We start from the raw sequence: 13,253 nt of genomic DNA, 5'->3' as shown, positions 1-13,253 counted from the left end.
CATTCTCTCCCTGTCCTCTTCCCCCCTTTCAGATACCATTATCCTATACAAGACCCTAATCTAAAGCCCATTGAAATGCTTTTGTTGACATCCAGAGGCTTTGGCTGAGGCGGGATGACTCTGGGGCACGAAGTTCCTCATCACATTGAGTTTTTCCATCTTCTCAGTCTGGTATCTGGGCAGAGCACAGATCTTTTTCCATCTTTTCTTCCCTCTGCAAAGTGTCTTGATGAGTTTTTTATGAACATGCCACTTCAAGTCTATCACACCACACAATCTGAAAATACTTAGAATGATATTGTAGTGGTGACCTTTATTGTTCATTAGTGAATCAGCAGCATAGCTTACTGTGGCTGTAAATGAGCTATATAAATTGGTTGTTATTTTCAATGATGATTCCCTTGATTTGAACATACTAGAGCAAAGATAATTGTTTGATTGATTCATTATGTAAAAAGATTGTTTCAAGTTAGCGGGTGTTTTTATTTAATTTCCATAAACCCCCCCAGCCACAGTGAGACACGCTGTCTGCAGCCTCTGCCAGGTCCTTACCAGGTTCAGATCAGGAAATGCCGTTGCTTCTCTTTCTCTCACTGATGGCATGTAGTGGCCTTCCTCAGTGGAGTGGGGCTGCCTCGCTGATTGCAGTGGTGTTCAGATGCTGAAGCTACTGACAGCATCACGTCTTGCACATAAGACTCTACTGAGTGTGGTGGTCTTTGACACATGATGTATATCTGTGTTCAAAAGAAATTAAAGTCTAGAGCTTGTGGTGCTGTCCAAAGCCTCTCTTTATCTCAATACTGGCTTGCTCCTGTCTTCTAACTGCTGTCCTGTCACCTCTGTAAGGTATCACTGATTGCTAGCACTTTCCTTCTGCTCAGGGATGCAGTATTTCAGTGTGCCTTTAAAGTACATTTTTGTGTGTTCCCTCTTCCAGCTGCAGCATCATGATGTCTTCTGTCCTAGGTATGTGACTAAGCTAATAGAACTGTGTTGCCATAGGCTGTGGTTGCTCTCTCTAAAAGGTTGCTGTGCTCCAAGAACTTTGCTGTTGCAAATTTTATCTTGTCATCTGGTATGCAGCATGATGTGCAGATGGCACAGAAATTTGTTTAGAAGCTGTATATCGCCTGTATTACAGGTTTTGGGGTAGATCTGGCACATAGATCTGGAGTACTGATGATTGCACCAGTTCCAAAAGAGCAAGGGTACTGCATGCCCAAACCCCATGCTAGTAAGTGCTTCTGGGTCTATGGTGCTGCCCCAGACAATGAAGGCATGGAAGAAAATCACACAGATCAAATGATGCCTCATGTCATCTTGGACTCCTTGCAGACATTGCCTGGGCTGTTGCTGCAGAGAACAGTGACCAGGCCAAGAGGGAAAAGGGGCGAAAAAAGTGGTGGGAGCCATGGACTCCAGGAAACCAACCCTGGGCCTTGTGGAGGGAGGCAGAGAGAACAGCAGGGGATGTGGCATCTTGCCCTCCTGCTGTGTCCTGCCATCCCCAGCCTGAGGTGTAAGATGTGCACTGACTTCCAGGTTTGTTTCTTAGAAAAGCAAACCTAAAAAAAAAAAAGTCCCAAGGAAAAAGGGAAGAACTGAGCGCAGAAGCGATGCCAGTCAGCAGATACATCATCTTTTATCTATGAATGGGCCACACAGCTTGTACCTATCTGTAGGCATTAAAGTTAGTGCCATATATACAAGTAAAAACTCAACCTATGCCTGAAAGGCTGGGTTATAGCGACTGGGAGCTGTATTGTGCTGTTCCTCCGTGCTGTGTGGTTCAGATCTCAAAGCAGCGTTACAGTGATGTATTTGTGTGTGTATCTCATTCGCACACAGCTGCTCTGCAGGCCGTGTTGAGGGGGTGTTTGAGGAACCGAGCAGATTCACGGCTGTGTCTCACCTCTCCAGAATTTGCTTCTGCTCCCAGGATCTGGTGCACTAAACCCTCCTCAGCTGAGCCAGTCAACAGCCAGTCCCAGGCTGCCTCTGAGAATGGCAGGGACTTTGTAAATACAGGAAACAATTGAACGATAAGTTCACACTTCAGCACACTGCTTAACAACCTGATAACAGTTAATTACATACAGTATTTTTAAATGCAGCAACAGGGAGATAACTCATGCAGTGATGGAGCACAGGCACTTGGGCCTCACCACCGACGGTTAACCTCTTAGTACCCACGTCCCTGAAGAGGCTGGTGGCCCACAGCTCCCAGTCTCACCAGCTATTAACATTTACCGGCTAGCGGTGGCTCAGGACCATCCACGCAGCAGGAGGTAGGGGCAGGGGGGCAGCTGTGCTCAGCCCCACAGCTTGCAAGGCCCCACTTTGAAAGGGCGACCCACATGCTGTGGGCAGTAAAACAGGGGTTGTCTCCTCTGCGGGCAGCAGGTAGAGCATGTCCAGCCGGCAGTCGCTCCGTTCGCTGCAGCTGTGCTGATGTTCGTGTAACCGTAGAAGCCCTTAAGGAAGAAGCCAGCATAAACACAGCTGGAACGGGCTGCAGTCGCAGGGCGCTCGTGGCCGTCTGCAAGTCACGGCAGCTGCAGTCAGCGCTACTGCTTGCTGGGCACCGGGTGGGACGCTTCCGTCTCTCCCAGCCCGGTGGGATTTAGGGGTCTGACCCTTGTTATTTAAAGCTCAACTTCGGGACGTCGGCTGCCAGAGCACCCGCAAAGTTTGTGACTTAATGCAAGTCTAATTAACTGATTTGCCTATCCAAATCTGGAGATTTATGCACTTCTGCAGAGGCAGCTGTAAAGTTATAACTTCAGCTGTTTATCATGCCCTGAGCCTTTAAATCTCAATTATTAAAGGTGGTGTTTAATGGCTGGCTGGAAAAGGGGTGGTTACCAGAGTGTTAATGGAGTGCGGCAAGCCAGGAAATCTATAATCTAATGCCTGTACAGAAATGAATGGTTATAACAAAAGAAAATATAGGGGGGAAGGATGTACTTACAGGCTGCTTGTGCTGTTTAGGAGCGAATTGGTACATGAGCAGTAGGGGAACAATGGGGACTGAAATACTGCCTGAAGAAAGAAATGAGAGCTGCTTAGTTTTAAGGTCTTCCTCATCCCCAAAACGCAAACATTGCTCTCCTCTGGATCTTGAGTTTTGACTTTGTTGCGAAGAGGTAAAAAGGGAATCGCACATCCCAGTGAGTTTAGCAGAATGTCTGAACCCAGTAAGAAATAAAATGGGGGGAAAAAAGTTACGAGCTACAATCAGTTTCAAAAATCATTCTTTTTTATTTTGAAGCATGGTTTTACTACCCAGCTTGTGCCATCGGAGGCAGGCTTGACAGCCATGCTTCATCATGGCAACGGGAGAAAATGCTGCAAGGAGTGCTTTAATTTCAATGAGAGATGCTCTTAAAAAAAAAAAAAAAAGCCTAAAAGCTTGGTAATAACATTAATAACCACTTCTTACAGGTTTTTACTATCCCACTAAAGATCAGACAGCGTGTTAAGATCCCAGTACTGAATGGTAAGGACCTGGCCCCAGGTTGTCATTACTTAGGAAGATTCTCTTAATGACTTGTGTTATTTGTTGAAAACCATTTGAACAGCACGGCTGAATAATCACCATGCTTTAAATTCATTTCATGTGAAAAATGAGGACAGGATAGAATTTGGGTGTATATGTCTTTGAAAGCGTTTGACAAAACCGGCATGGACAGCAGTAATGCTGTGAGTGGATGGGAGAAGGGAGGTGTCCTTTCTAGGGAGGAACTCTTCAGGAGCCGGAGCTGTGTATTTGTTTCATTCTAAAGAGGGGTTTTGACTACAGCAACAGAATTTCTTTGAAATCAAATGAAAATCTCCTGAATCAGCACAGGATCTTTAATTTCTATCTGGAGAGCCTCCAAAAAAAATGCAGAGATCTGCCGTAGAGGTTAAGCTGATGCAGAGAGATTTGGATGGTACTTCTGGCTTTTATGCTGCTGCTATGCTGGGGCAGCGCTGGGGTCTCACCTCTCTGCGTCTCTCTCCCTTCTTGCCTGCCTGCTCCTGAGGGAATCATCCAGCTCTTCTTGTGGCAGAGATAGCAGGGTCCCCATGTCGGTTGGAGCTACTGCACAGGAATGCAGCAGCAGTACAAACAATATTACTGGGAGGGAGATTTCGCTTTCGTTTCTGGCCCCAGTGGTGGCAGCCCTGCATGTGTTCAGTGCTTCATTGTATTAGCTTGAGTCTGTGTTGAAATGCAAAATTCAACTGACAAACTCACCCGTTTGCTTCTCTCTCTGGCTTAAGATGCACACAGCCCTTAAAAAACTTCTCTCCCGTCCAATGCCGTCAGTCTCAGAAACGTGACGCGAGAGACCAAAGGCCAAGAACTCCTTTAGTCTATAGGAAGAGCTTTTGGCCCCTGCTGATCTGCAAAACAAAAGACCAAAGGGACCTTAAAATCTCATCCAGGTCTCTCCCCGACAGAGCTTGGGGGTTCCTGAGCAACAAGCATGACTGCTTAGCATTGAGAGTAGGTTACCAATGCCAAGAGGTTAATGACTCACACGGTATTATGTTGTATTGAATAATGAGTAACATATGAAATGACACATGTTGTAATGACTCGCTACTTAAAGTACCAATCTGCTTAAGATCCCTTTAAGCTTGAAGAGATCACAGAATAGCGATGTCTTGTTCAATAGGTGCTACTTTATTTTATGCCTCCTGGTAGAGGAGATGTACCATGCCTGAGAGCATATGAACAAAACAAGTGTGGAATTGAGTAGGAAGGATTATTGGACTGGTTGTTTTGAATGCTTATAGGGCGTTTACAGAGCACCGGCTAGCACGTTTGGGGTTTTGTTGCTGTTGATTTGAGGGTTTTAATCCTGATTATCGCAGTTCTTGTATTGGTAGGTTGGATTTAAGGAAGGAAAGAAAGGGGAGCTTTGCCTGCAGGATGGGATTATCAGAAGCTGGTCCGAGATCCGCTGTGGAAAATGAACTAACGCTGAAGCAAAGGAGCAACACGATGTTTTATGACTTTGCTGCTGCTGGGAGGGGTCTTAATTAAATGGCACTCTAAATTCTGATGTTAACCAACCTGCGACATAGTTTGCTCCATTAGGGATTGAGAGCAATCAATTTGCTTGCATGCAAAACAGGCTGTTCATGCTGTCAGAAGAAATCCTATATGGCCTTATAGTAAAGTTTTAAACCTGTCAGACTGCTGTTTTCCTGCCTTACAGTTGTTCCTGCAATCTGCTTATCTGCATGGAAAGTTAGTGTCTGACTAAACCTTATGCTTGGTCCTGGATGTGAAAACAAGTGGGACACCTAAATGTCTCCAATTCCAAGGAACTGCCTAGGGAGCTTCTGGGGCCCAATACCTCTCCAGACATGGCCTGCTTCAAACAGGGACTCTGTTCTTCCTTTGTTTTAAGGCTAAACTACTAGGGTAGTATAGACATGTTTATGCGCTTACCTTCCAGCATTGTGGTGCTTTTGCTGTTTCTTTCTAAATTTCTAAACCGGTAAGACTGCAGAGAGAGAAAAACTGTGCACACAAACTCTTATGTTCAGGCCAGTGAGGGCCACTGCTAAACTTTGCAGAACTGCGTGCAAGGGAAGAGAATCAGGCCTGTCTGCACGGCATCCGAGATGGACTCTTGCTTGAATTTCCAACCAACTTGTATGGATCCCTCCTTCTCCAAGTCTCAACTAAATACGAATTCTTTCAAAGGGAGAGAGAGAGAGATTTTTCCACTCTTTTTTTTTTCCCCCCAGTAACGCAGGTCATGAAATGATCATTATTTTTATGGGTCTGCAAAGCCTGTAGAAGTCAAAGCTATGTAATATACATCGCAGAGCGTTCTGCTAATCCAGTCCAACCGCAGTCGTGCCTGGCCCAGGGATGAGGGTCTGGTAACTGGAAACCTGACACTGAAGGAATTCCAAACACAGTCCTCAAACTAAAAACAGCTCTCTCCACATGGCATGTGCTACATGAGAGCCAGGGATTGTATTCGTTTACGTTATCTGATTTTTTAGCCTTGCATTGTTGATAAAAGAACAGGAGAAGAAAGCACCTCCACAAGCTCAGCCCATAAATAATCTGTGTGGTGTGTTTGAGGTTAGTATGACATTGCTAGACATCTGCCTTCTTCCGAGACGCACAAGCCTCTCACAGAGAGCAGCCACCGAGTGCTTCCTTGTGCCGCAGATTCTTCCCAGCACTAAGATACCAAATTTGATTTCCAGTGGCTTTTTAAATGCAAAATCCATCATCGACTATGGGAAGTATCGGTCTGAAACAGCAAAGAATATTTGTTGTAGGAGTGTCTTGCCTGTTAAGATACAGAGACAGACTTTAATGAAGCTCAGAGTCATGCAGTGATTTATTTTTTTTTTTTTAAACCTGCAGTGATTTTAAAAAGTTTATTTTGGGTTTTTTTAAGTTCAATGCACATTGAATATTAAGCAACAGAAGTTTTTTGTGCCACCAAGTAGGAACAGCACTGCTGCGTCTCTAATACTGTATCTGGAGAGATAGGGACTACGTGGTCTTTTGAGTCAGTTGTTTTCAGTGTATGTTGAGAAGAGCTTTATAAAGACACAGTGTAATGCATTTGATACTGTGAGATTGTTTGTTTGCATAATTTAATTCTTACATCAGCTTCTCCTTTCTTCTTTAAAAGTAGATCCTCTTGGCTGAGAACAAACAGCATGCACTCACGATGCATACAATAGAGTTCTTCAGTGAGAATTTGGACACAGATAGGACCTTGTTGCTTTCTCCTGTTCTTTAATCACAGCCTGAGCTGCTTGATGCCATCACCCAGAGCCTCTGTATGTCTTGTTTAGACATGAAAGAGACTGCAGCCAAACGTGGGCTTTCCATTTGCCACTTAGTCTGTGGCTGTCTTTGAAGTTTATTTCAAGAAGTACTCCCTGACAAAGTAAGAAGGCAGGTTTTCATGCGAGATTATATCCCTTGCAAAATATTCCCTCAGCAGGAAGGAGGGGACAGTGATGTAAGAAGAGAGCGTTGCCTTCTTTGCTTTTTACCAGGCACTAAAGAGGGTGACCTCTGTGATTCTGCCTGTAGAACAGAAGCAAAAAAAACTCTTTGTCATGATGAAATCCAAGCCCCCAACATGACGGGGCACAGTGTGAGCAGCCAGACCATCATTTTCCTTTCAAATAACTCAAGCATGTATCTCATGACTGATGTTAAAGGTGATCTGCAAATGTGAGTTAACAATGAAACACAGTAAACCTGAAATTATTTTTTTTCTGGGTTTTTTTTTTTTTTTTTTGAAGCATCAGGTATTTAGACCAGTCTACCCTGCAAGATTCTCCACAACTGAAGAATTATTGAAATGGGGGGCATTATTAAAAATAAAAAAAAGCAGGAGGGAGGCAGACTGCAGAAGCAAAAACGTTGTAGCTAGGTTCCTTGAAACCTACAGGTACCTGTTTAACTTCAGTGACTAACAATTTGAGTAAAAGAAGCCTTTCCGAAGTATTCCAGATCCTTTGGTTCAGTTTGAAATAAACCCAGAAGTTCTTTAAAAATTTTGCAGAAAAGACAGAAAATATTAGATTTTATATTCTTTGTGCTTGGAAGATAGATAAAGCAGTGCTAGAATAACAGACTACTTAAGCTTTATTTGTTACAGAGAAAATAACAACACACAACTGTTAATTGAACATCAGTCACAAGTTGCCTACTTCATTTGGACAAGGCTACCTTGTGATCTTAAAGTTCACAGTGGATCAAAGTTCCCACCTAGTGAATCATTTAGGAGATAAGCCAGTAGAGCTGCTAAGCAGCATATGAAATGATATGGCAAAACATATTTGCAACTACCTCTGTGTGGGACCTGTAATTTCTCTCCAGGGGAAGGTGAGATTTCACTTCCTCACAATAAAAAGAGCATCTTAAGGAGCACCTTGCCCATGACATCTTTGAGGAGTGCATCTTCGTGCTGCCCTACCAGTTTCGCTCCTTTCTTCAACCTGGTGCATCCGTACCCCTTCCTTCCACCACTTCCTTTGGCAGCAGCAGCCTCTGCTTTTTGCTAGACCTGCATCAGTGCTGCATCTTCCAGTGGGAGCCACCCCAGCTGAACTATCAGCAAAGCCACTTCTTGAGCTCGGAGATCAGTTCCTTCCCAGGACTGACATATGTCAGCTTCCCTACCTTCTGCCTGCCGTTAATTGTACTGAACCCCCAGGTCAAACAACTGGTCAAAAATCTGGAAAGCAGCTGACGGTCAGAGCAGCTCCTACTCAGCATGTCCTCTCAAAGGGCACGCTCCTGGCCTGGTCCTTTTGAGTGGCTGGACCTGCCTGACCCAATTTGTGGATTTTTGATCACTCCCCTGGGTCACTGATTTTCCACTTGAGGTTATTGGTTTGACCCCCAAACTGTGGGTCACTTGGGAGGTGTGATATGGCCCTTTGAACTCTGAACTCATCAGGAGCCAACAAAAACAGTGAGGGAGGGGAGAAGAATTTCATTAGGGCTTCCTCAGAGGTGGCAATGTCTGCCGAGCAAAAAGGCAGGGGTTGTTTTCCTTCTTGCAGAAACAAGCAGAACATCTACAAGGGGCTGCCAAGTAGAAAGTGTTTGGTTTGAGTTGTTACGGCAATTTCTTTAAGGATAAACAACAGCATATACTCTTACACCATGAGTGATCAAGTGAAAATGTGTTGCTTCAAAGGACCCTTGCTCTTCCTGCTGGGAGTGGCCCCCAGTGTCCCAGACTTATTCCTGATGGTGACATTTCCGCAGCCAGACCTTGATAGCTGTAGGTGTTTCTTCTTCCCCAAAAAGATTGTCTTTCTGATGGTTATTTTGGCACGCTTGGGGAGGGAAGGGGTGTGTTTTCCTGGCTCTAAAGACTTGTCAGATGGAGGTTCATGGTTCTTGGAGACTACCAGGCTGTTGGCTTGCAGTGTGAGCAGCTCCGTAAGAGCAGGTTGCACTGGGGATAGCTGTTGGGGGTGAAGAACAAATCCTCAGGAAGTAACTCTGCTTCAGCATGCAGTGCTGGTCATGAAAGGGAAGAAAAGCATTGTCATTGTGGCATGTGTATCTGCACACGCAACGCCCACAGGGATCGCCAGGGGAAGTGAGCTGGAGAGTGCGGTGCAGCCACGAGGATCTCTTTCATGGTCACGCTGCTGGGGGGGGCTGCCTTTTGGGCAGTTACCAGGGTTTCCCAAGGTTTTACTCAAGAGTTCTGGTCATCGTTGGTTAGATCACTGCTTGTGTTATTGCCAAGGCTGCTAAGAATCCTCCCAAATCTTCTGTCTTCCCGGGGCCTTCCTAAAGGACCCATGTGAAACAGATTCAAGCCTTGTCTGCATGCACAGCCTCTCAGCTGCTCAGGCCTGACTGTGGGGAGTGACACCACCTGCAGGTGTTTCACCCTCAGAGGGAAACTGGTGCTGAGACTGAACAGCTGGGATATTTCTTTACTTTATAAAGAAAGATTTTGCCCTTCCCACATGTTCCTCTCTGCAGTTCATCTACATGATCAGGAACTGTATTAGCTGTAGGTGAACCAGTGATGGATTTAGTTTTGTAGCATAGGTAACAGCAACAAAGATCCAATGGCACAAGCTCAAGCAGCTTTGGGTACGTGCCTCAGGTCTGGTGTGCTTGTGCTTTGATTGCTCAAGCACACCTTTAGTGCACAGCCCAGGGACGAAACTGCCTGAATGCACAACCCTCTGCACCCTCCCGGCTTCTGTGGCAACACTCACACTGTGCCCTGGAACTGGGCTTTCCTGGAAGCCACTCTTTTGGCAGGATGGCAACACATCCCACTCTTTTCCTGTAACATCCAGACTGCTCGCATGAGTTGAAGGATGAGCTGCATGCTGGAGCCTCAGTAGGTGATGCTGGTGGCTCAGTCCTGTTCTCAACAGTCATTTTGGTACCAATTAATCTTGAATTTGTTATTTTAAGGTAATTCAATTTTGCAGTCGGAGCTCTGTCCAAAAGCTTCCTTAGCTCTTGAGTGAATTTTGGGTCAGGTTCCAAGCTTAGTCCCTTTTTAATGTGATCCACAAGAATTTGGTTGATTATAGCTGCCAATGAGAACATCTTATAAAATCTAATATACAGGATTTTGAGCATTATCCTTATATTAAAGGGTGATGGGCATGGGTTTGACATTTGTTCCTGTTGTTTTGCTGCTTGACACAAAGCAGTTCCTACCGTCGCCGAAGTCTTTTATGATGGGAAGTGCGTTGTTGCCCACAGAGGAATTAAAAGCTGAGTGTGATGAGACTCACGAGTGAATGAGTCTTCACATAGCAATACATGGAGCAACTTGTTGGGCTGCTGTGGAAATTAGACGTTGCTGGAAGGTGTAGGTGTGTGAGCAGAGACAGCAGTTGTCTCAATACATGTGGTTAAGAGTCCTTTTAGTATCTCAGAGGGTGGCTTCAGGCCCTTCAGCACTTTGTCTGGACTGTCTCACCAGGAGGGGGTGGGGGGAAAGCCAGGAGTGCCTGTCTTTTATAATGTTCTGTTTTTAAAGCAAAAAGTCTCTGGGGAGCATAGGGTCCTAAAAGTCCAAGGCCTGGAATTCTTCCTTTTGCTCTTTCCATTTTAAACAGGAAACATTTGCACTAAGTTATTCCAGGGGGAGAACTGTAGGTTCATTTCAAGGCAGATAATGTTTGTTCATTGCCTATGTCCATGATTTACCCCATGGGCTTAAACGAGTGCAGCAGAAAACCACATGTTTTGTTTTACTTCATGTGAAACAAGTTCCAGTGGAGTCTGGGAGCCCAGATTAAGAAAAGGAGAGCGTGCTTGTAAAATCTCTGTGTGAACAAAAAGAGAGGCATTGACGAATTGTGAACACCTGATCTGCTGTACCAGAATGATGACTTTTTTAATAAATCTATGCAAAGAATATTTAAACAGTTGTTGAGTTCAGTCCCAGAGCCCCAGAGCAGGTGTAATTGATTTATACTTTCAGCCCCTGTTTTGGGTCAAAACCCTGCCGTCTTCCTTCAGCTCTCACTCAGAGAGAAGCTTCCTCTGCAGTCAATGGGAGCTTTTGCCCAAAGCGCAAAGACATTTGTAATCAGACTGGCAAAAACTCCTAATTGAGTTGAACTTTTGGGTTTGCTCTGCTAACATGTCTGTGGGAACATTTCAAAAGTATGACAAGTTAAGCTGTAGTAGGAAAAAATATCAATGCTTCATTAGTGCAAATCATGGAATTAAGATGCAGAAAGCTACAGAAAGGGCTTCATGGCACATCCTCAGGGATGACACGTTCACATGTTGCTTTTCATGTGAGCTAGAGCTTGTCAGATCCATACTGATACAGACAAGTTACAGGGCTGTTGTAGTATCAGTCCTCCTAGATCACAGGAGGGTTTATTTGAAACCCTGTTGGCATCTTGCCCATTAAACACAGGTATTGTAGCCTGACATCCCTAGTGTTTCTTCCATGAGTTCCAGTTTTTCCAACTACGGTGTTTGGAAAGTTTTACAGCCTGACATGTTAGGAGAAAAAAATAGTGGGAAATGGCTTGGAAAGCGTGAATATTTGTGCATGTAAAGCTTATGGGATTTTCAGACTTGCAGACCCAGCTCATCTGTTTATCCTCAGGCTAGATAAGATTCAGTCAAACACGCATTGTTTAAAGGAGCTTTGTTTCCATTATGGCAAATGGATCACAGGAGGCTGACTTTGGGAGCTGAAGAGCTCCAGTGCTCCCCCATTGTAAAAGGGCTGTGATGTGCGCTGGACCCTTCTCCAGCGTCCTGGGTGTTACAGACTTTTGTAGCGTGCAGGTGGGAGGCTTGTTAGCCCTCAGAAGGTCTTTTGATTCATCTGGACCTGTCATGCTTGAGGTGACATTTCCTTTCCCAAAGTAAACATAGATTGTGAGTACAATGATGTGTCGCTTGGCTAGTAGAATGCTTTTTTATGTGCTTTATTATGTTTTTTCTCCTCAGGCGTGGACCTGCAGAGCCACTGGAATATTTAACAGGGCCACGAGTAATATACAAAGAGAGAGATCTTCCCTACTTCCAAGGAGGACAGCCTATTGTCCACCCATCTAAGGGGAACTACATCCGTGCACCGGACACAAGAGTGGCAGAATTGAGGTACCCCCAGTACTACCCAGCCCAGCCCGTTACAAACCAGCACAAAGGACCCCTCCGGCAGGACGTGCCACCTTCCCCTCCGCAGTCCCACCGAGCACCAGCTTACAGTGAAATTGTCCGACACCGTGGGACCAGCCCAGACCAGTACCAATACAGGCAGCAGGATCCCAGGCAGAAGAACCCCATGACTGCAGCTGTATAGCCATGCACTGGACTCGCCCGCACAGCCTGGGAGGAATCCTGTCAGACTTCATCCTTGTAGAGTTGTTCCCAAGCGTAGCTGCCTGTAAGAATGGCACATGAGACCTGGAGTCATTCTTACTGAGCTGGGCTCAGCGTAGGTGCTTTCTAACAGGCGAGCTAAAGCCACGTGAGGTACGATGTGTTTTGAGTACGTGAGGTACCAGACAGTTGAGTATTTTTTAATTCTTTTTAAAAATAGAAAGTGGCTGCTGGAAATGAAGCGCAACACTTAATACACCTCAGGGCTATTTACCGAATCCAGTTACACCTGCACAGTACGTAGCTGCCTGTATAAGGGCAGTGGTGTCCCCAGAGTTTACTTCAGAGTGCTGTTGTAGAGCCCCTTAAGAGGGAACACAGCAAGCAGGATGGGCCTCACACAGAGTGGGGGAATCTTGTGTAATCCAGTGTGTGATCGTGAGTTGTTGACGGGGGTCTGCTGTAGCAGCCACATTCCAGGCATGTTCAGACCAGAGGCTCTGTGCTTTGAGGATGCTGCAGTTCCAGATTTGTAATCTGGCCTCTTCCTCTTTCTGTTTGGTGGTGGCAGTGTTTATCTTGTAGCCTTCATGTTTTGCAGTTTGTGTAGCAAGGTCCTCCTCTTCTTGCACCTGCTGCATATGGAGCAAGGCAAAAAACTTAATCTTGCAGAGGCTTGCAGAGGACAGGGAGGTGCATGTCTGTAGATGTGTGTGTGTTAGTTATACGGTGTGCATTCTTTAAATGTAAACCCTGGAGATCGGATGCTCAGCTGCTGTCGAGAAGTGTCGCTCATGGGGTTTCAGTGGAGCTGGCCTATAAGGAGTGGCTGAGGAGGTGGCCACAGGCATGGCTAACTCCTATTAAGTTCCAGTATCGGCTGCTGCCTTGGCTCAGGCTTGGCAGCCCCTTC

The 13,253-nt window shown here is 45.5% G+C and overlaps 1 protein-coding gene across 1 annotated transcript in view; it reads left to right on the top strand.

Moving 5' to 3' along the window:
• Positions 1 to 12,861, top strand: part of PARD3B (par-3 family cell polarity regulator beta) — a gene marked incomplete at its 5' end in the record, with an annotated part of 406,028 nt that extends 393,167 nt beyond the window's left edge. The window contains one exon of the mRNA XM_084264986.1: positions 11,966 to 12,861. Coding sequence (XP_084121112.1) covers positions 11,966 to 12,320 — 355 coding nt within the window. The 3' untranslated portion in view covers positions 12,321 to 12,861. The remainder of the gene's footprint in view (positions 1 to 11,965) is intronic.
• Positions 12,862 to 13,253: the final 392 nt, after the last annotated feature.

The sequence above is a fragment of the Gallinula chloropus genome (genome assembly GCF_964237585.1).
Source record: "Gallinula chloropus genome assembly, chromosome: 5".
Lineage (NCBI taxonomy): Eukaryota > Metazoa > Chordata > Aves > Gruiformes > Rallidae > Gallinula > Gallinula chloropus.
The sequence above is the reverse complement of the archived record's forward strand: the minus strand, read 5'-3'. Positions and strand labels throughout refer to the sequence as shown.